General features: G+C 42.5%; 1 protein-coding gene across 2 annotated transcripts in view; it reads left to right on the top strand.

Moving 5' to 3' along the window:
• ZNF335 (zinc finger protein 335) overlaps positions 1-19067 on the top strand; it is a 176766-nt gene extending 157699 nt beyond the window's left edge. Inside the window, exons 14-28 of one of the 2 annotated variants that reach the window (XM_077251693.1) lie at positions 4403-4563; positions 4639-4868; positions 5307-5409; positions 5518-5609; positions 5715-5974; positions 6068-6167; positions 6243-6419; positions 6552-6694; positions 7205-7284; positions 7565-7635; positions 9102-9179; positions 9800-9883; positions 10371-10436; positions 10654-10735; positions 10817-19067. In XM_077251693.1, coding sequence (XP_077107808.1) covers positions 4403-4563; positions 4639-4868; positions 5307-5409; positions 5518-5609; positions 5715-5974; positions 6068-6167; positions 6243-6419; positions 6552-6694; positions 7205-7284; positions 7565-7635; positions 9102-9179; positions 9800-9883; positions 10371-10436; positions 10654-10735; positions 10817-10917 — 1828 coding nt within the window. In that variant the 3' untranslated portion in view covers positions 10918-19067. Of the gene's footprint in view, positions 1-4402; positions 4564-4638; positions 4869-5306; positions 5410-5517; positions 5610-5714; positions 5975-6067; positions 6168-6242; positions 6420-6551; positions 6695-7204; positions 7285-7564; positions 7636-9101; positions 9180-9799; positions 9884-10370; positions 10437-10650; positions 10736-10816 lie in introns of both variants that reach the window. The other variant, XM_077251692.1, reaches the window with a different exon arrangement.
• The last annotated feature ends 3781 nt before the right edge of the window (positions 19068-22848 follow it).

Here is a 22848-nt window from a genome sequence, read left to right as displayed (position 1 = left end):
CTGGCTGACCAGCCTGACCAAAGAACTGAGACGGGCTTCCAGGGCTGCTGAGCGGCGATGGAAGAGATCCCGTTCTGCCAATCACTTTTTCGCATACAAACAGTCCCTCGCCAGCTTCAAGTTCACGCTCACTGCCGCAAAACAAACTTCTCATCTCTCATATCCTCCCTGTCTCATAACCCTAAACAGCTTTTCATCACCTTCAATTCTCTACTCCGTCCCCCAGTACCTCCTCCCTCTCCTCTCATTTCTGCTGAAGACTTTGCCTCTTTCTTTAAGCAGATCGATAACATCAGAGAAAGCTTTCGCCCGCAGCCCCCAATGCCCCTCCTCTTAACTGCTCAGCCCTATCCTTCCAAAACCAGCTTCTCCACTATGACAGAAGATCAACTCTCCACCCTTTTGTCAAGATCACATCTCCCCACTTGCATGCTTGACCCACTCCCATCCCACCTCATCCCTAACCTCTCCACAGTCTTCATCCCAACCCTAACACATCTCTTCAACCTTTCACTTACAAATGGTGTCTTCCACTCATCCCTCAAACATGCCTCAATCACACCCATCCTCAAAAAGCCCTCCCTTGACCCATCCTCTGTATCTAGCTATTACCCTATATCACTTCTCCCTTATGCCTCCAAACTACTGGAACAGCATGTCCATCCTGAGCTGTCCTCCCACCTCTCCTCCTGCTCCCTCTTTGACCAGTTACAATCTGGCTTCCGACCGCATCACTCAATTGAAACTGCCCTATCTAAAGTCACCAATGACCTACTAACAGCCAAGAACAAGCAACACTACTCTGTCCTCCTCCTCCTGGACCTGTCTTCTGCCTTTGACAGTGTAGACCATTCTCTCTTGTTCCAGATTCTCTCATCTCTTGGCATCACAGATTTGGCCCTATCCTGGATCTCATCATATCTAACAGACCGGACATTCAGTGTCTCCCTCTCCCACATCACCTCCGCACCTCGCCCCCTGTCTGTCAGTGTTCCCCAAGGCTCAGTTTTAGGACCCCTACTCTTCTCTATCTACACCTTTGGCCTAGGACAGCTCATAGAATCACACAGTTTGCAGTATGATCTCTATGCTGATGACACGCAGATCTATCTATCTGGACGCATCACCTCCTTACTGACGAAAATCCCACAATGTCTGTCCGCTATTTCATCTTTTCTGCTCGCTTTCTAAAACTGAACATGGACAAAATAGAATTCATCATTTTTCCCCCGTCTCACTCTATTCCTCCACCTGACCTATCCATCAACGTCAATGGCTGCTCACTTTCCCCAGTCCTGCATGCTCAGTGCCTTGGAGTGATCCTCGACTCTGCCCTCTCTTTCAAGCCACATATCCAAGCCCTTGCCTCCTCCTGCCGACTCCAACTCAAAAATATTTCCCGGATCCGTACATTCCTTGACCAAGAAACTGCAAAACTGCTTGTGCACACCCTCATCATCTCCCGCCTTGACTATTGCAACCTCCTACTCTCTATCCTCCCCTCTAGCACTCTTGCACCACTTGAGTCTACCCTAAGCTCTGCTGCCCGGCTAATCCACCTGTCTCCCCATTATTCCCCAGCCTCTCCTCTCTGCCAAGCCCTTCACTGGCTTTCTATTGTCCAGAGGCACCAGTTCAAAACCCTAAGTATGACATGCAAAGCCATCCACAACCTGTCTCCTCCATACATCTGTGACATGGTCTCCCGGTACTTACCTACACTCACCCTTCAATCCTCTCAAGATCTCCTTCTCTACTCCCCTATTTTCTTCCCACAATTGCATACAAGACTTTTCTTGTGCTTCTCCCACGCTGTGTTGGAACTCTACCCCAACACATCAGACTTTCGCCTACCACGGAGACCTGAAGACTCCCCTCTTCTGGGAAGCCTACAACCTGCAGTGAACCTCAGTCTACTGAAACACCGCACGACCAGCTCTACCCTCTCCTAGTGTATCCTCACCCATCCCCTGTAGACTTTGAGCCCTCGCGGGCCGGGTCCTCTCTCCTTTTGTATTTGTGTGTCCCTTGTATTGCTCATGTTTATTGTACTTGCCTTTGTATGCCCTTTTTCACATGTAAAGCACCATGGAATAAATGGCGCTATAAAAATGAATAATAATAATGCCTTCTGTGGAAAAGATGAAGCTTGGCCATTATTTAACCCCTTCACACCACAGCCCTTTTTTGTTTTTGCGTTTCTTTTTTTGCTCCCCTTCCCAGAGCCTTAACTTTTGTATTTGTCAGTCAATATGGCCATGTGAGGGCTTGATTTTTTTGCGGGACGAGTTGTACTTTTGAACGACACCATTTGTTTTACAATATTATGTACTGGAAAACGGGAAAAAAAACGCAGTGAAATTGCAAAAAAAAGTGCAATTACACAACTGTTTTTTGGTTGTTTTTTTTTGTTTTTTTTACTCGGTTCACCAAATGCTAAAACTGACCTGTCTTTATGATTCTCCAGGTAATTACGAGTCTATAGATACCAAACATGTATAGGTGCTTTTTTATTTAAGTGGTGAAAAAATCCAATGTTTGCTAAAAAAGAAAAAAATGAAAAACTGCAGCATTTTCTGAGACGCGTAGCGTCTCCATTTTTCGTGATCTGGGGCTGAGTGAGGGCTTCTTTTTGGGTGCCTAGCTGATGTTTTTAATTATACCATTTTGGTGTAGATCATTATTGCATTAATTGATTATTATTGCATCCGTTATTGCATTTTAGTGCAATGTTGCGGTGACCGGAAAAACGTAATTCAGGTGTTTTTATTTTTTTTTCGCTATGCCGTTTACTGATTGGATTAATTCTTTTTATATCTTGATAGATTGGGCGATTCTGAATGCGGCGATACCAAATATGTTTATTTATTTATTGTTTTATTTTGAATGGGGCAAAAGGAGGGTGATTTGAATTTTTTTATTGTTTTTTTATATATATATTTTTAAAAACATTTTTTTTTATTTTTCACTTGCTTCAATAGTCTCCATGATAGACTAAAAGCTGCAATAATCCGATCGCCTCTGCTACTCACAGGTGATGATCAGATGGCCAGTGTGTAGCAGAAACTCTCACTTGCTATGAGCGCCGACCGCTGAGCAGAGCTCCTAGCAATCCAGCAATGACAGCAACACGGGTCTGTCATGCCAACCCATCGGCAACCCACGGTCATGTGATACTTGTGCCGATGGGCGGGATTAGTGACGTGCTTCAGGCGCGATCACATTAAATGCCGCTGTCAGAGATTGACAGCGGCGTGTCACGGGGTCCTTCTCCGGTACCGCACAATCAACAGAGCTAGAGTATAGTAAACAATTCCATGACCTTTATTTAGGCAAAAATACGAAAGGTTCATATACGATCCACCACAAAAAGGATAAAATAGTCCAGAACACAAATGCAGTTCAGTAACAGGATAAAAGTCCAACAATCCAGCAGACAGAGGATAGCATAGTCCATATACTCTTCTTTCTCTCTGAGATCCTGTGAACACATCATCATTCCACACAGGACTGATCTGTGTCTCACCTCCCTGATATTTACAAGTCTCACTCCTCATTCACAGGTCAGGAGGGGGAAGGTCTCAGGCTCATTGTTTCAACAAGCTAGGTCAACATGTCATTAGCATACAATACAGTACTGTGGGGGCTGATATCAGATGGCAGCAACAGCGATTCCTCAATTAGCAAATAACTCCTTCTACAAGAGAACACCATGAAAATAAGTAAAATTGAAATATACACAAAAATGATACCCACATAGCATATCACACCATCACAGCTTGTAATAGGTTAACAGCTGCGGATGGATTGCGATTCCACGTGCGACTGTTAGGGGCACATGTTAGCTGTTCAAAACATCTGACATGTGCCGGGAAAGATGTGGGCTCACCACCGGATCTCACATCAAAAGGAGAGACACGACATGCACTGTACATGTATGGCGCATGTCGTGAAGGGGTTAACCTTAATTCAAACATACCTTAAAGTCCACTAAGACTTCGTTTCAGAAGGAGTCATGGATGATTGTAGAGTGGCTGCCACAGTTGTCTAACTAGAACTCCAATAAAAATCTTTGAAGAAGGCGGTTGCAGTGTAAACCCAAGAATGTTGATGAACTGTTGGTCATTGATCATGAGGAAGGAGGTACGATTCCTTAGGAACGCTGCTAGAAGCAGGTGTCTGATCATGCATCATGTTTGTAGCAGGTCATAACAGCCAATGGCGTAAAAGTACCACTTCATGCTGAATTTGAAGAAGACTTTTGCTAGATTACAGTAGTTGTGTTGACCTATTGATTTCCTTTGAATGCATTATTGCTAACAGCAGAAAGTAGCTTATAATACCTAGAGGAATACAACATTACTCAGTAGCATTTCCGAAAATCTATTGTTCTTTCTCTCAGGTATAAATGTGAGTTTTGTGACTACATGTGTGAAGACCGAAAGCAGCTGTTGAATCACCAGCTCACTCACATGAACGACAAGCCCTTTAAATGCAACCAGTGCAAATATCATACTTTCCGACAGGACTTCCTGCTCACTCACCAGGCAACCAAACATTCCGGTAAGTTTTGGGTTCCAGTGGCCCGTGGTTTTTGTATATATCATAGAATTTGATGGTCTTCATTCCTGTTATCAGCTGGGAAGCCTTTTGCCTGCGAGTATTGCCACTTCACCACTAAGCACAAGAAAAACCTACGTCTCCATGTTAAGTGTCGACATGCGCAACTGTACCAGGAGTGGGTGCAGCGACACCCAGAGGAAGCACCATGCCGACGGCGGCCCTTTTTCTCTCCTCAACAGATTGAGCAGCTCAAACAACAGCATGAACAACCAATGGTCCAGACTCAAACTACACAAGACGCAGAGGTCAGTAAAGTGCAGGTCATTATTTCATTATATATAGACAATCTGATGAGTGGGTCAATGAGATCCTGAAATGTTTTAGCTAGGGAAACTACATTTACGTGGTCCCCTTTAATTACATTGAGTGCCTGGAGCGGCGTGTGATTGAATGGTAAATGCATTTCCTAGTCTATATGTAGTGCTTGGCGTCACTGCAGTGCCTTCTTGCCTTGCACAAACCAATATCATCAGGTTTAAACAAAGTGATGTGAATGCTCCATTGGATCAATTGTTATCAGTGTAAATTGGTATGTTTTGCTCAGTTCAGAAAATTGATGAATATTGGGGTCCGCTTTAAAGAGAAAATTGGATGTTAGTTAATGACATGATGTAAATGTAATAAAACCATGGGATGACACTAGAAAATCTGGTATTATTTGATATTTTCATATTTTCTTACAGAATCCACCCAGTGAGCTGTCTTATCACATGCTTCACCATCCCACCCAGGATGGAGGGCAAGCGCAGAATACACTAGAAGCTGCGACCATAATTTATGAACAAGGTGAGATTATATCATTCCCTTTGTTTCTGCAGTATCCATTTGTATTTGTACTTTAGGTAAGGTAGAAAATCCGATTACTTGTGGTTGGTGGACACATTTTTATTTTAGGTGGAGAAGGTGATGAACTTGCCACTCAAGCAGCTCTCGATCTTCTTTTGAACATGAGCGCCCAAAGAGATGGTCCTGGAGGACCATTGCAAGTAAGTGAGCGTAAATATTCAGTACAGATACAAAGTGCTGCCTTGTTGGGTGTAGTCTACATGTATTAGCAAGGTGAAGCAAACATCTTCTCTGGTCCGCTACAGGTAGCTGTAGTAAAATCGGCAGCATGCATTGATGGTCAAGAGCCAGAAGCTTCATCTCAGGAGCCACAAATGGCTCAGGTTCTGACTTTGCATATGGATGAGAGGCAAGTGACAGAAGGGCAAGAGGCTGGTTATGGAGAGACTGGTATGGCAGAAGCCGGCTACGAGGGTACCGTACAGCAGATCACAATCAATACGGCTTTCACCACTGCAGAATACAGCCTTATAAATGCAGACAACATGCAGACCCCATTGTGCAGGTATACATAGGTTTCACTATTTTGTCATTGGTAATGTGTCATGGCACCATTGTGTATGCAGCTAATGGTTACACTTAATTTTTATGGCTTCAGTGAGAATGATGCGCCCCCTAAATCTCCTCATATGCTGTTGGCAGAAAATGGGAAAGACAAAAATGCTGTACAGCTTCTGAGCAAGCCCCAGCACCTCCAGGTAAGACCCCCATACTAAGTTACTTAAGCATATTTTCTTTCCAGCAGTATCTCTTAATGATATTTTTTTTAACAGAGTTCCTCCGATCAGCCTCCGCCTACAACGAAAAAGTTTTCCTGTAAAATTTGTAATTCATCCTTCTGGGGACGTGCAGAAATGGAGAGCCATAAAAGAGCCCATATTGAAGGAGGCAGTGGATTTAAATGCCCAGACTGTGGGACTTTCTTTGCTGCAACATGGGATATTGTGAGGGTAAGATTTTAGGACTGTAGTCCACCCAGCAGCTTGGCCGTCTGTCCCTTCCTTTGATTACATTTGTATTTTCAGCTGGGAATTTGCTGACTTTCTTGGATTCGTCTGACTTTCTTCCTGTCTTTCTACCAGGATCATATGACTCTTCACTCTGATCTCCGGCCTCACCGCTGCAATCAATGCAGTTTTGCCTCCAGGAATAAGAAAGATTTAAACAGACATGCAATGACACACACCAACCACAGGCCGCATACGTGTCACTTGTGTGGACAGAGGTAGGCACACCATCTTTCCTTGTATTGTTTCTTTATGTAGATCCTTACCCCTATTTCCTCTTTATGCTAAAGATCTTTCTGCTTTGGTATGTTAGTTAAGAGTTGTCCCTTTTCAAAGGGACAAAAGAAAACCAAAGTGAGCTGTTACTCTCCCTCCTGGGGTCCAGTGCTACCTCTCGCTGCTGCTCCGCTGATTTTGTACAGCGGTGACAGCATGTAAACAGCACTGCAGCCTTTAACTGACCGCAGCAGCTTGCACTGGCTACGTCATCAGGGCAGCCAAGATCAGTGATTGGCAGCAGCAGGCATGGCATGATGTCACCGCTGCTGGCTGTACACAATCAGTGCAGTAGCGGGGACATGCAGCGCTAAACCCCGAAAGGGTGACGGTTGAGAATATTGTTTTTCCTGCTTCCAGAGAGGTTACCTTACAAGGGAGCCCTGTTATTTACATAACATATACAGGTTTTAATAGTACTTAGAGGTTTAAGTGTTTCTACTTTCTTCCAGATTTAATAGGAAAGGTCACCTAAAATTCCATATTGAAAGACTTCACACTGGAGCGACTGTAGAGCAGCCTCAGCAAGCAGGTACATATGAGGATAAGGACATGACTTTGTCAATTAAAATGACAGTAGTCTCCTTTTTTCCCTCTATCCTCCACAGTCTTGTACATGAGCCATGTTTGGTATTACAGCTTATCTGCTTTCAGTGGGGCTGATCTGCAATACCTGACACATGCCATGGACAAGAGTGGCACTGTTTTAGGAAAGAAGTAGAGATGTATTACCATTCTCTGGTGACCCCTACGTAATCCACAATTAATCATCCTGTTGATATTTAGACGTCTTAAACCATATTTTTCTTCAGAACTGACATCTGTACCAGGCCTAGATGAGGAGCACATATTCCTGGCTCAAGAGGAAACTGTGAGCAACCAGGTCAGAATGTCAATAATGATTTATGGCTAAATACTTTCTATGCCCTTTTTATGTTTGAAAAATGTACGTATATACTTTACTAATGTTTTCTTGCTGACCCTTTCTGTTTTATTACTGTAGCCTCTAAAGTGATTTTGATCAGTTTCAGTCCTGTAAGAACAATTCCACATAGTAGAAATACACCTTTCTTATCCCTTTAATGACCACCCATCCCCCCAATGGTCTGTACAAGTCCCTAAAGCCGACCATACACACTAGATTGTTGTAGGTCAAACAATGCTTCGGCCGATCATTCATCCGTCTCTCCCATACACAGAAGAGCTCGATCAGCCAAGAGCTCCTTTGTTTTTTATGATAAAGGATGTTTATCAGCCACTTATCCTCAGGAGAACAACGCGATCTACAGTCCCAGATTGGACATGCCGATTGACATTTCACCCGATGAATAGTTGTCCGACACCCCCATACACATTACAGTGTCGGCTGAACCTGTCGATATCGGCGGGTCCAGCTGACATTAGTCTAATGTGTATGAAGGCCTTAACTATACTGGACCTGCCATCTACCCTCTGACAGCTGAGGACTCTGACGAGAATATAGTAGTTGAAAACCACTTTAGTCTTCTCTTTTTCAGGCTACATAGCCCTTAATGACTCACAAAACTTACAAGAGACAAAATGAGCAAAAACCCTGCTATAAATAAATAAGTCAAAAGCAAAAGAGCATTGAAATAACACAGGGTTCTTAGTAATACTGGTTTTGATCAAAAAATAGCATAAAAGCCATCCCACCGTCAACAAGGTGACCCTGATCGGGATGGTCCTACGCTGTCTAATATTAAAAACCTTACCATGTGTCAGAGTTGACCTCAGTGTGTTAATAAGGGCAGACAAAAGGACCGGGTCCCGACCTGTGGACACCAGTCTGGGGAAGCCTTTAAATGTAATGTCCAGCTCAGGAGAAGGAGGCCGCACCCCAGGCCTCATAGCCCTCAATGAGCAGAACTGCTGGGACCCTGCATAACTCTGCAGACCTATAGTTTTTATCTATTCTGGCAGCTACTATGGTTGCCATAGTTAATGAAAAACCTCTCAACAACTGCCCAATCTGTCCCCCCACCCTCACCCTATAAAGCAACTGAAATGACAACTTACCAGAAGCTGCTCCTTTATTATATGGGTTTTCCAGTTTCAGAAAACCTTTGTCCCCAGCTACAGTTTGTTTAAATAACGAATAAACTGTGCTTTATTCACCTTCCCCAGGTCCAGTGCTGAGTCTCTACCACTGCTCCTGCAATCGTAGCTGCGTTCAGCCGGGGAACAGGGGTTTTCTGAAACCGTAAAACTCCTTTTACCCAAAGGATCCTTTTATTAACTTGTACTTTAAGCCATGCTATTACTTTGGCCAGCTTTCTAACCTTCGAGATCCTAGATCTTCAAATCATTATTTTGCTCTCACTTTTTTAGGAGGATACAGCCTACATTCAGGAAATCACAACTGCAGATGGACAGACCCTCCAGCAGCTCGTAACAGCAGATAATCAGGTAACGTCTTTACCCCAGGTCTGAGAAGATCGCCCTGTCTGCAGCTACGGAGCAGACCAGAGCAGCACCCTGCTATAGCCTATTTTGCGTTTCTTTACACGCACAGTTTCATTAGACACTACCCCTTCCAGAAGATGGCCTCTGGGGCCATCACCTGATTGCCTTGGTCCCACTCGCAGATTTTGCCAGGAAATGAGTCAGCCAGTTAGTGCACAATTTTTCACTCTTGTTGACAAGCTTTTCTGTTTGTGCTAGTCTGTATATCAGCTAATGTTCATTTAAACCCTGATTGCATGTATTATGTGGAAGATGTCGAATTTATAGGGGTTTTTGTGTCATTATATATAATTTAACATGGATTCTAACGTCTAGAATCCTAATCATGTGTAACGTGCTCACTGTTAGGATGCTGCTGATTTCTACAATCCGATCGTCTCCTCACCATTGAGAGAAGTGAAAGAGAAAGCGCTTGTTAGTTAACTACGTATATGCAATATGCAGACTTGTGATCACTGGCTCACTGCTTTGTCTTCTTCTCTTGAAAAACACTGTTCGGATTCCACATATTATAACAATGTACAGACTTTCTAAAGATTTGTTTCCGATATATCTGTCTGTAGGTTCAGTACATAATTTCCCAAGATGGAGTCTCTCACCTCATCCCACAGGAATATGTCGTGCTCCCTGAAGGTCACCATATTCGGGTAAGTAGTTCTCCTCCTCCGGCCTAAATCACAGTATCCATCTTTCGAATTATTGACACTAGTTTATTTAGGATTGCTGACTCCCTAATGTAGTTTTACCTTCCACACATTGTGAGCATACATCATGGCTTATTCCAGTGATTATCATCTTCTTTACTCTCGAAGAGGTTGCCTGCTTTTTTTCCCTCGAAAGAGCACCACTCTTATCCATGGGCCATGTTTGGTATTGCAGGTCAGTCACAAGTCAGCAAATAGGTTCAATCTATAATTTCAGGTACAACCCTTGTGCTCTGGCAAAAAAAAAAAAAAAGAAAAATCAGATGCCTTCTTCTAATCTCAAAAACCCCTTTAGTTATCCTTTGACACTACATGTCTAAAACCAGAATTTTTTAACCAATTTATTCTGACGGTGTCACGCTATTGTTAAATGTGTTGTTGTTACGATCTTTTACTTTTGTTCTATCTACATGTTATGACTCTTTTTTAGGTTCAAGATGGACAAATTACTCACATTCAGTATGAAGCAGGAGGACAATTTATCCAAGACCCCCAGGTGACTAGATGCCGTATCTTGTGGTATTGTAGTGACTTTCCTGTGTGCCCCGGTAGCCTGCCCACCACCCATGCAAGTTGTGGCCTATGTTATTAGAGTGCTAGCGGGTATTGTCTGGTTCATTGAGCCATAGCCTATAATCAAGGTCACTGGGAATGAAGCGAAAATGGGCTCAGGGCAAAGCGTTAATTAATCATTGAATTTCTCCACTCAGCAGATCCATTTTGTGCCCATGTCACCCACGCAGCAACTTCTGACTCAGGAACAACTAGAAGCTGCAGCCCACTCTGCCGTTACAGGTTGGCATCACTAGTAACATGCATGACTATTTAGACATGGCTTAGCTTTGCACGAACATAACCCACTTTTGTGTCTCTCAGCCGTGGCAGATGCAGCAATGGCGCAGACTGTGTACAGTGCGGAAACGGAGCCGGCTCTACAGCAGGAGATACAGTACGACGTGATCACCCTGGCAGATTAGTGGCAGACATGGTTCTATGGTTTCTGTTAGTCGGTGACTTGGCCTGCTTTGATGTCATCATTATTTACTTCATGATACAGAAATCACCTTGTAGACTATAACCGGCCCTGTGAGAATGACAAATGAGAGCATTTCTCATGCTGAACTGAACATGGATCTTCCGAAATAGTCATTCGTTCCTTGGCTTTCCTGAGCGTGCCAGCAGTTGTTAGCTGGGCTCCGTGTATGCTGAGCGCAGCCTTTGACAGTTGCTGAGGAAACTGCTTGCACGGCCTCCGCTGCCCTGGGCTCGTTCATCACTAATGTTTACAAGAATTTGTTTTCCTCTATTATGGACCCCAGATCTGGTGATGAGCAATCATACGCAATGATCAGGATACGTTTTAGGTCACAGTTACACTACACTGTCACCTCTTCTGGTGCAGGAGCTGGTGTCTGATCTGTGATTGTACTCCCTCTTCCCTTATCAGATTAAAAGGATTAGGGCAGATTTTGGTATTTAATCCCCCGAGTACATGGATAATCATAAAATCGGTAATCCTCTTCCTCCCTTTTCCTCTGCAATAAACACTTGTCCATGGCATCTGGCTCCACATTAGCCATTGAAGCTGACATCCACCCTCGGAGGGGTTGTTCATCATTGCAGATAACTGAGGTCAGCGTGCTGTATTTTCGCATTGTGATGGGAGCGGTGCGGGTGGAAATTCTCTGCCTTCGCTCTTGGCATTGTTTTGTCTCTTGCGTCTCTATTGATTTGTCAGACGTTGTTGTCCTCTATTTGAGAAAGGTGTGCCAAATGAGAATCTTGTTTCTGCACCTGATCCCTCACGGAGGTCAGCGGAGTTTTGTCTGAAGCGTCCTGCACTCTTCATCAGCATCTTAAACTACCTGAGTCAGGACTACTCCATGAAATCTGCAGCGCTCAGCCAATCGGCATTCAGGCCTTTATTAGTCTGTTGACTACAAGCCAAGTTTGTGAACCAACAAACAAACTGAATGCTGAAGTTGTCAGACTTAGACAAAGTGACAGGATGTGACTGACCACAGAGAAGAAATCCGTACAGTTTCTGCCGATTTTTTTTTCCTGGAACAAGTGATACAGGAACCACGCTCAAACTATAAAAACAGACAAAAAAAATATGGTGAAAGATCAAAAGTAGCTCATTCACGTTGGTGGTCATGTGGTAGAATGGCTCATATTACAAGGGAATCTATACTTACATTACAATATGCTACAAAGAAAATTACAAAAAGGTGAAAGCATCTGTTCAGTTTTTAATAGGAACTCTAAACGTAGACATGAATGAAAATGTGAAAATCCGTACAGTATCACATGACCCAGCTATAACCAGTACCATCTGAATCTGCTGTGGGGCACTGTGCTTATCCTTCTCTCTATATTCTCCTAAATAAACCATTAGATTATAAGTATATACAGTGGGTAACTCTTTGTTTCATTGCAGCCATTTGGTAATTTAAAAAAAGTTCATTTTTTTTTCAGACCATGCTCTCAGTATTGAGTACAAGCACCCTTTTGAGCTAGTACAGCCATGAGTCTTCTTGGGAATGATGCAACAAGTTTTTCACACCTGGATTTGGGGATCCTCTGACCTTCTTCCTTGCAGATCCTCTCTAGTTCTGTCAGGTTGGATGGTGAACATTGGTGGACAGCCATTTTCAGGTCTCTCCAGAGATGCTCAATTGGGTTTAGGTCAGGGCTCTGGCTCGGCCAGTCAAGAATGGTCACAGAGTTGTTCTGAAGCCACTCCTTTGTTATTTTAGCTGTGTGCTTCAAATCATTGTCTTGTTGGAAGGTGAACCTTCGGCCAAGTCTGAGGTCCAGAGCACTCTGGAAGAGGTTTTCATCCAGAATATCTCTGTACTTGGCCGTATTCATGTTTCCTTCAATGGCAACCAGTCGTCCTGTCCCTGCAGCTGAAAAACACCCCCATAGCATGATGCTGCCACCACCATGTTTCACTGTTGGGATTGTATTGGACAGGTAATGAGCTGTGCCTGGTTTTCTCCACACATACCGCTTAGAATTATCACCAAAAAGGTCTATCTTCGTCTCATCAGACCAGAGAATCTTATTTCTCATAGTCTGGGAGTCCTTCATGTGTTTTTTAGCAAACTATGCGGGCTTTCATATGTCTTGCACTGAGGAGAGGCTTCCATCGGGCCACTCTGCCATAAAGACCCAACTGGTGGAGGGCTGATGTGATAGTTGACTTTGTGGAACTTTCTCCCATCTCCCTACTGCATCTCTGGAGCTCAGCCACAGTGATCTTGGGGTTCTTCTTTACCTCTCTCACCAAGGCGCTTCTCCCACGATTGCTCAATTTGGCTGGCCTTCAAGGTTTAGGAAGACTTCTGATGGTCCCAAACTTCTTCCATTTAAGGATTATGGAGGTCACTGTGCTCTTAGGAACCTTGAGTACTGCAGAAATTCTTTTGTAACCTTGGCCAGATCTGTGCTTTGCCACAATTCTGTCTCTGAGCTCCTTGGCCAGTTCCTTTGACCTCATGATTCTCATTTGGTGTGACATGCACTGTGAGCTGAGAGGTCTTATATAGACAGGTGTGTGCCTTTCCAAATCAAGTCCTATCAGTTTAATTAAACACAGCTGGCCTCCAATGAAAGGCGTAGAACCATCTCAAGGAGGATCACAAGGAAATAGACAGCATGTGACTTAAATTTGAGTGTCTGAGCAAAGGGTCTGAATACTTATGACCCTGTGATATTTCAGTTTTTCTTTTTTAATAAATATGCAAAAATTTCTACATTTCTGTTGTTTTTTTTAATCCAGATGGGGTGCAGAGTGTACATTAATGAGATAAAAATTAACTTTTTTGAATTTACCAAATGGCTGCAATGAAACAGAGTGAAACATTTAAAGGGGTCTGATTACTTTCCGTACCCACTGTAGTTAGGAGGCTGAACTGCGATCTCCTATGTTTTAACGGTGTGACAGGCACTGTACAGTCATCATCATTATCTTTGATAAATGTTGTTGTCTCCATCATACCTTCCACCTCAGTATCTTTGATTGAGATGGTGACCACATTAAAAAACCATCGAACAATACAATTGTAGGTCACCAGGATGAATTTAAAAATGGAGTGCTATTTTAGGACTTCTTGGGAATAAAAAAAAGGAAATGTTATGAATGAATACCTTTAATTAGAAAATCGCACTGTTTTTTATTTGGGAGGTTATCACTAATTGTACATTAAAATGGTCAGCATCTTCTTACTCTGACAGAAAACTGTCTTAGAATAGTAATATGTACTTTTGAGTATATGCAATAGGAGACTCTGTCCACTCCTTTCATACGTAGGAAGATGTAATGCTGGAGGTACCAAGTGTGTTGAGGTAAGAAGATAATGTTAACACTGCTGTCCACCATGACTATCTGATCTAATACTGGAGATACCAGGGGTGCTGAGGTAAGAAGAGGCCGCTCACACTGCTGTCCACCATGACTATCTGATCTAATACTGGAGATACCAGGGGTGCTGAGGTAAGAAGATGATGTTAACACTGCTGTCCACCATAACTATCTGATCTAATACTGGAGATACAAGGGGTGCTGAGGTAAGAAGAGGCTGCTCACACTGCTGTCCACCATGACTATCTGATCTAATACTGGAGATACCAGGGGTGCTGAGGTAAGAAGAGGCTGCTCACACTGCTGTCCACCTTGTCTATCTGACCTAATACTGGAGATACCAGGGGTGCTGAGGTAAGAAGAGGCTGCTCACACTGCTGTCCACCATGACTATCTGATCTAATACTGGAGATACCAGGGGTGCTGAGGTAAGAAGAGGCTGCTCACACTGCTGTCCACCATAACTATCTGATCTAATACTGGAGATACCAGGGGTGCTGAGGTAAGAAGAGGCCGCTCACACTGCTGTCCACCATGACTATCTGATCTAATACTGGAGATACCAGGGGTGCTGAGGTAAGAAGAGGCTGCTCACACTGCTGTCCACCATGACTATCTGATCTAATACTGGAGATACCAGGGGTGCTGAGGTAAGAAGATGATGTTAACACTGCTGTCCACCATAACTATCTGATCTAATACTGGAGATACCAGGGGTGCTGAGGTAAGAAGAGGCTGCTCACACTGCTGTCCACCATGACTATCTGATCTAATACTGATGATACCAGGGGTGCTGAGGTAAGAAGATGATGTTAACACTGCTGTCCACCATAACTATCTGATCTATTACTGGAGATACCAGGGGTGCTGAGGTAAGAAGAGGCTGCTCACCCTGCTGTCCACCATGACTATCTGATCTAATACTGATGATACCAGGGGTGCTGAGGTAAGAAGATGATGTTAACACTGCTGTCCACCATAACTATCTGATCTATTACTGGAGATACCAGAGGTGCTGAGGTAAGAAGAGGCTGCTCACCCTGCTGTCCACCATGACTATCTGATCTAATACTGGAGATACCAGGGGTGCTGAGGTAAGAAGAGGCTGCTCACACTGCTGTCCACCTTGTCTATCTGACCTAATACTGGAGATACTAGGGGTGCTGAGGTAAGATGAGGCTGCTCACACTGCTGTCCACCCTATCTGATATAATACTGGAGATATCAAGAGTTCTGAGGTAAGAAGAGGCTGCTCACACTGCTGTGCACCCTATCTATCTGATCTAATACTGGAGATACCAGGGGTGCTGAGGTAAGAAGAGGTTGCTCACACTGCTGTCCACCATGACTATCTGATATAATACTGGAGATATCAAGAGTTCTGAGATGAGAAGAAACAGCACACACTTTTGTCCTACCTGTCTTTCTGAATGTTGAGTGCTTACGGTGACCTGGAGATAAACTATACCACTAATCTCTGTACTGTTATCATTCTAGGGCAGGTTTCTGTCAGTTTTACAAGACATCGACAATTTTAATATACTATAGTGATGACCTCCCTAAACAAAAGGAGTGTCATTTGCTAATTATAGGTATTTATGATTTTATTTACAATAATATTTTTTTATTCCTTTCTTTGTTGTTTTTCTCTTCCCAGAGAACACATTTAAGCCGTCTTGCAGAAATCCTTCAGATCATGCGCTAACGTTCTCATGAAGAGAATGTTCAAATGTGGCACATAGGCTACATGTTTCGTTTGTCCAGATTTCCAGGCACAAAGTCAGACGTTGCGTTACAGTAACAGCAAAATGAATGAGATTTTACATCTCATCGGCACTTAGCAAATTTCTACAGATGCTTCATGTGTGTACCCAAAATCTTGGGATGTATTAAGATTGTTCACTTTCTTGGGTATTGTTTGTATTTTCTGTGTATTTTAATACCATCGTATCCAAAATTTTATGTGTTCAGCAGTTTTAGCTATATCTATTACTGGATGAACATCATTGGCACTTACAGTGCAACCGTCGCCTAACAACTGAATGATAGCTAGGAACATATCATTGCTATAACTAGTGAAATTAACGAAGAGGTTGTCTGTTCTGCAAGACAAACTCTTTGGGAAATGTAGTGGCATCCATTTAAGAGCATTTTTACCAAATTCATTGATTGCAGAGATAAAAGCAGCCATGTTTTTCTAATCTCATACAATTTCTGTAATAATAATATATTATATTTTACCTCTGTGATCCAGAACTTAAAAAAAAAAAAAAGTAAGTGAGGGTTGATAAGGCGCCATTCATACATCCGTGATCTGTTCATGTTTTTCACAGTTAGAATATGTACTAGTGATGAGCGAACGTGCTGGTATAAGGTGTTATCTGAGCATGCTCGGGTGCTGAGTGTCTTCGAGGTGCTCGAATAATATGTTTGAGTCCCCGTGGCTGCATGTCTCTTGGCTGTTAGACAGACACAACATATGCTGGGATTTCCTGTTAGGCCTTCCCTGCATATGTTGCGGCTGTCTGAACATATTATTTGAGCACGCTGAAGACTCTTGGTTAGCTCCCGAGCATGCTCAGATAACACCTTATCCCAGCACGTTCGCTCATCACTAATATGTACCTGTTCTAGTCTTCACTTTTCCATTTTCTTTTCTTGAAATGATAATCCACAAAAAATTTAAGGAGCAATCAGTCATAAATAGAAATCTATAAGACTCCGATATGGACCAAGTTGCTGTTGTTTACTGACTGCTTGCTATGAAAATCTTGAGAAACTTCTACCAATTTGTGGCTGTTTTGCATACAAGAAAAATTGATGAAACACTGAGGGTGAAAACTGACCCAAATACTGACGGTGAAAACTGACCCAAACACTGAGGGTGAAAACTGATCCAAACACTGACGGTGAAAACTGACCCATATACTGACGGTGAAAACTGACCCAAATACTGACGGTGAAAACTGACCCAAATACTGACGGTGAAAACTGACCCAAATACTGAGGGTGAAAACTGACCCAAACACTGAGGGTGAAAACTGACCCAAATACTGACGGTGAAAACTGACCCAAACACTGAGGGTGAAAACTGACCCAAACACTGATGGTGAAAACTGACCCAAACACTGATGGTGAAAACTGACCCAAACACTGAGGGTGAAAACTGACCCAAACACCGACGGTGAAAACTGACCCAAACATTGATGTTAGTTGGGTTAGTTTTCTCGCAAGTGAAAAGAACTAACATGTGAATGAGGTCTTACCGACACATGGATATGTTATTGTCCTGCTTTATTAATTCTGTTCTCTCAGCCATTCACAGCATTTATTCCAATGTGCTAGTTATAACATAACTTCTGTAAAGTATATTATCTACCTCAAATCATGTATTTTCTGTATATATTTCTTTATCAATTATTTAATAAAAGTTTCTCAAACGAGGGCTGACATTGGCAGGATACACGCACGTCTGTTCACAATGGATATGTGCACTGCATCTGATATGCCCCTATTCCTCCCACTGTGCACTATGAGTACAAATCAGCATTGCATTTTCACCAGTTTTTAGTGTGAATACTTCTCGATTAACGACTTTCTGATTTTTAAGTCACTGTGGCTTTTACTAGATGTTTTAGACTGATTTTCCAAAATTTAGTGCAGATGTACTCCAGTGCCCCTCCAGCTTTTTTCCCTCTCTACCCTCATCCCGTAGTGATTTTAAGCACACTGGTAATTTTGGTGCGTCAAAGAAAAAAATCATGTAATTTTTTATTTTGTGCTAAACTCATAAATCGTGTGCGCAATTTTGAAAAGTTTTGCTCAAAAAAGAAAAGAGGCTGAAAAAAATGCAAATGATGAATTGTGGGCAATATGTAGTTTTTTGTATTATTGCATTGTGGCCAGTGGCTGACGTATTAAGCGTTATGCATTGGAGGTGTAGAGAGCCTAATACTACCAGTAACATACTCCAAGGTGTCAGATCTATCAACGATTGGAAAAAACAGACTTGTGGACATTCCCTGGGGAAGATCAGAAATGTATTGCACCACTGGAACCATGCGATGACTCTGATTTAGTCTAGGTGCACACTAGCGCATTTTCTGATGATCATATTCTTGGATGAGAGAATACATGGTCCTCTGCACCTGCCCTTAGTGTGAAGTTACGACCCTGGTTTGTGAGTGATGGCCGACCTAGTAAGGGGCTGTAATGGGGCACTGTAAGGCTCTGCTGTACCTCTGGGCCTTTGATTCCGTACAGTTTCCTTCTGTTGGATTCTCTATCGATCTGCGTTACAGAGATCTTATCCCCTAGAAGCAGTATGGAGCGCCATGTGGCAGAATTGTTCTTTTTCCTGTAGCGCTGTAGTGGGCTGTATGGCAGATCAAGCTGAATATTTTCTCAGAACATTGACATAACCCAGTATACAGGATATATTGTCATTTTTTTTTAAACTATGGAAAAATTAATGTGTTTTTTTTTAAATGTGGATATGTACATATTTGTATATTGTATGGGCTACGTGTGTAAATTACGGATCCATTCCTGGAAAATGACATAGAGCGTGGGTTATATTTCTGGCCTCTGTACAAGTGTATTAAATTGACATATGAAGTGAAAAACACTTGTCTCTTGTGTTTGCTACATGGTTATTCTTTGGTTGCTGTTATGTATGTGACCCCCGAAACTCTTCACTTCCCTCTTTAGAAACGTATATATTGCATTGTTTTCTACCTGGTGATCCTGGAAGGAGAACCAGATTCCATTGAACATGAATGAATCTTCAAGGCTCCTAGCAGTAGTTGATATCTTCAGAATAAATTCAGTTAAATATATCATCAGGTGTTTTTTTTTCCTAATCTGAGAGCAGCATAAAGTAGAGACAGAGACCCTGATTCCAGCAATGTGCCACATGGCTGCCAATGCAGTTTGATAAAATCGCTGTTTTATCAGGAGATTATCTCTACTGAACTAGTGAACCTTCTGCTAGGTAGTCCTCCGTATTCATGAGCCCTGTATAACCCCACCACTGATTGGCAGCTTTCTGCCTATGCACCTTGCACACAGAAAGCTGCCAATCAGTGGTATGGGCGAGGATATAAAGAGCTAAGCATTCAGGGAACTGCTAGATCTGCAGAACTGAAAACGGTGAGTATATCAAAACTGTTGCAAGCAATCCAGTCAGTTAGCTGGAATCAGGGTCTCTGCCCCATACATCATGCTGCTTTCAGATAAGCAAAAACATGCCGTCAGATTCCCTTTAAAATTTAAAACATTGGAAACAGAAGTGTCCCACATATATCAATAACTCTATTGTAAGCAGAGTTAGAAATGGACCCTGTGGTTTGTCATCCTGTAGCTTGTAGAAAAGCATCTCCCCAGTGGCGGCGGAACACATACTGGGCATTGTATCATCAGGGCTACAGGAAGCTTCTCATGTTCAGGGAACACTTTTATGTACCTCAGCCATTATGCAGAATGGAGCGAGATGTTCTGACCTTTGTTACTTGCACAGCAAGAGCTGCTTAATGCGAATGTCCTATTCTCAAGGGGATTTATTTTTAGATCATATTTCAGCCACATCGTCGTCTCCTTTACATAATATTATAGTAATCTGTGAGTGTGTTATAACATGCATTGCCCTTGTAAACGAGGCTGAATGACAGGGGCCAATTCGTCAAGAGGAGTCCACTGTGAGTTCAGTCCGCCTTATTGCTACGTATTAATGGAATCCGTTTTTAGAGTGCTGACCTTACCACCAGCCTGATTTCTGTGTGCCCCTCCTGAATCTTTCCTATGATAATCTCTGGATATTATTCTTGCAGATGAATTGGCTCCCATGTGTTCCTGCAAAGTAGGTGGTGAGTTATCAATGCTACAAATGGCTATGGAACATGACATGAGATGATTAAAGTGGGTTTTTGTTTGCATATATCTTGAGATTATGTATTCCCTTGAGTGATAACATTTTGCTTTTTGCAATATCCCCTTTTAGCCTAATTCAGACATCCCTGATTTTACATTAAAGCACGGGCCATTATTATTCAGTGTTTTGGATCTCAGTGACTTTTCACATATAAAAAAAATAACTGTAAATCTTCTCCTTTATGTTACAATGTTAATCACAGACTGCACACTGATATCATCAAATTAAGAAATTACACACGGTCCGCAAAACATCACAGACATGAGAATAGCACCATAGACTTTAAAGGGTATGTGAAAATAATGGCACAAACACATGGGATTGAAGGCATATCCTATAAGAAAAAGCCCCCTATGGCAAATCCATATGTCTGATTACTGGGATACCAATTGTTCTTAAAGGGAATCTTTATATATACGCTGTTCTTTCAAAAACAAAAAGTGTATGGAGTTCAATTGGGAAATGCAGCAGCCATCATCTGCATCATGAACATGGAGGCAAAACAAACCTAAAAGGTCATACAATATAGTCTAGAACAGCACCATCTGCAGTCTGCTACAGACAGTCCCTCTACAGCATAAGCCTGCAGTTGTATACTCCAATACAGTGCCATACCGAATCTAACATAACCTTCAACGTTAGTCTACTCTAAATAATTTTTGAGAAATTAAACCACTTTAGCACAATGGGCATGTTGCTATTGTCTGCAAATATTGGCACTCAACTTGTCACTCTAACATATTTTAGTTATATTATAAACTAATGTAAGGTTCTGCAATATGGGAATCCTCTGTAAAGGGCAGACACCATTCGTTGTGCAGATGTGGCACATTACAATACACAATGTGTACATTTCTGTGTAATGCCCCATGTAGGTGTCACAATGGTGTTGGGACTATGGGCACTAACCAGGTCACTAAAACTAGGGGCGGCCTAGTCTGACCCCTGGATTACTATTGAAGGTGGATACGCAGGGGTCACGCTCCTTGCTATGCTACTATATCCACCCCTATCTGTCCCCTCCCCACACCCAGGGTAGTGGGAAGCTGAAGTTTATAGGAACACACTTAGTAGACAAATATGGAAAGACGGATAGGGATAAATGAAAATACCAACCATACAAAATACACATACCAAACAACAGACTGGGACAAGGGCGCTTAAGGGAAGAGAAACCAAATAGAGGATGAGGATGAGCACACAGACAAAACTCCAAGCAACAATCTCCTGAACAATCTCGAAACGCCACCTCCAACCGCGAACTACACCTCCAACTCCAGAACAAGGCAGTAAGAACTAACACTGGCAATCCCTGGGAGCCAGAAGCGAGCATATATAGCTGAGTGGCCAACACTGAACAGCTGAGACAATCCAGGGAGAAAAGATCCAGGAGCTTCATCTGAACAGATTAACCCCTGCATGTTTACTAGCAAGGGAAAAACCTGCACAGTTTAATATGATGGTGAAGTACTTCTAACCAGTGCAGGAGTATGTGAAACCAGACTCCATGGTCTTCTGGCTCTTCTTTGATGCGGTGTCCCTGTGACAGTAGGAACAGCAAGTTGCTATGCTCTGCTTGCTCCGCAGATAAAATAGGCTAGAGAAGCTAATGCTGGGGCAAGTTTACTCCGATTGTCCATCAGGGCAACTACTTTAAACCCAAATAGGAAATCTCTTATTAGATTTTAACTTGTGATAGCCAACATGGGCAGCATGCCCTTCAGCTGCACCTATGGTATAGTGAGGTGGAAGCATCGCTGTATTCCTATTTTTATAATATCAGTTTTTAAGAATCTGAAAGGTTCCTTATTAGAAAGAGTTGAGAAATGAATATGCCATTGTGTATAGTCCATACTGTATTGTGCATAAATGATATTTATTTTCTGTATTTGTACTATTTCACACATCCTAGAGACTGGCCACCTCGCCTCGCAGAGTTGGTTTGGAAGGATGTGCACTGGGCTTATGGAGCCTAAAATGCCCATCAGAATGGGTGAGTTATTGCACAGTCCTACAGACACCTAAAGAAGTGGTGGCAATAATATCCCTATATTTCATTTATCCATATTACAAAAGTGCCCACTTTTCTTGGCATTAGCTAACTTCTCAGACCAGATCCTCCCAGGTTAGTTAATTGCCCACATTAGAAATTATTCAGGACACACTTTAGTGTTTTTTATCCATCTTGCAAACTGCTGCAGGATCAAATGAATGGATGATCATGTAGGTTATGATGTCTATGAAGAACTTGGCATGACGACCATGATTATAAGGTATATGGATATGTCATATATATTTTTTAGACTTGTTTCTTAATTATACATTTGTACATCGGTTTACACATTATTTATTTATTTTTTCTATTTTTCACTTGTCTTATACACAGTTTAGCTGAAGAAGGTCTAAACCGAGACCGAAACGTCATATATGTTCACTGTGGATTGCAAATAAATCATCTTTTTTTCTACATCAACTGAGTGTCAAGTTCTCCATAGATATCATACTACGGATTGGGCTCCTGCTGGTGCACCTGCTGTCCGGAGTGCCGTGTTCTACTACTACATGTTAAAGGTTACGGACACCTTCTGGGGCTTTTTTATACTTAAATGC

Source organism: Ranitomeya variabilis, chromosome 4, assembly GCF_051348905.1.
Source record: "Ranitomeya variabilis isolate aRanVar5 chromosome 4, aRanVar5.hap1, whole genome shotgun sequence".
Lineage (NCBI taxonomy): Eukaryota > Metazoa > Chordata > Amphibia > Anura > Dendrobatidae > Ranitomeya > Ranitomeya variabilis.
Note: the sequence above shows the minus strand (reverse complement) of the source record. Positions and strands in the feature narration are given on the sequence as shown.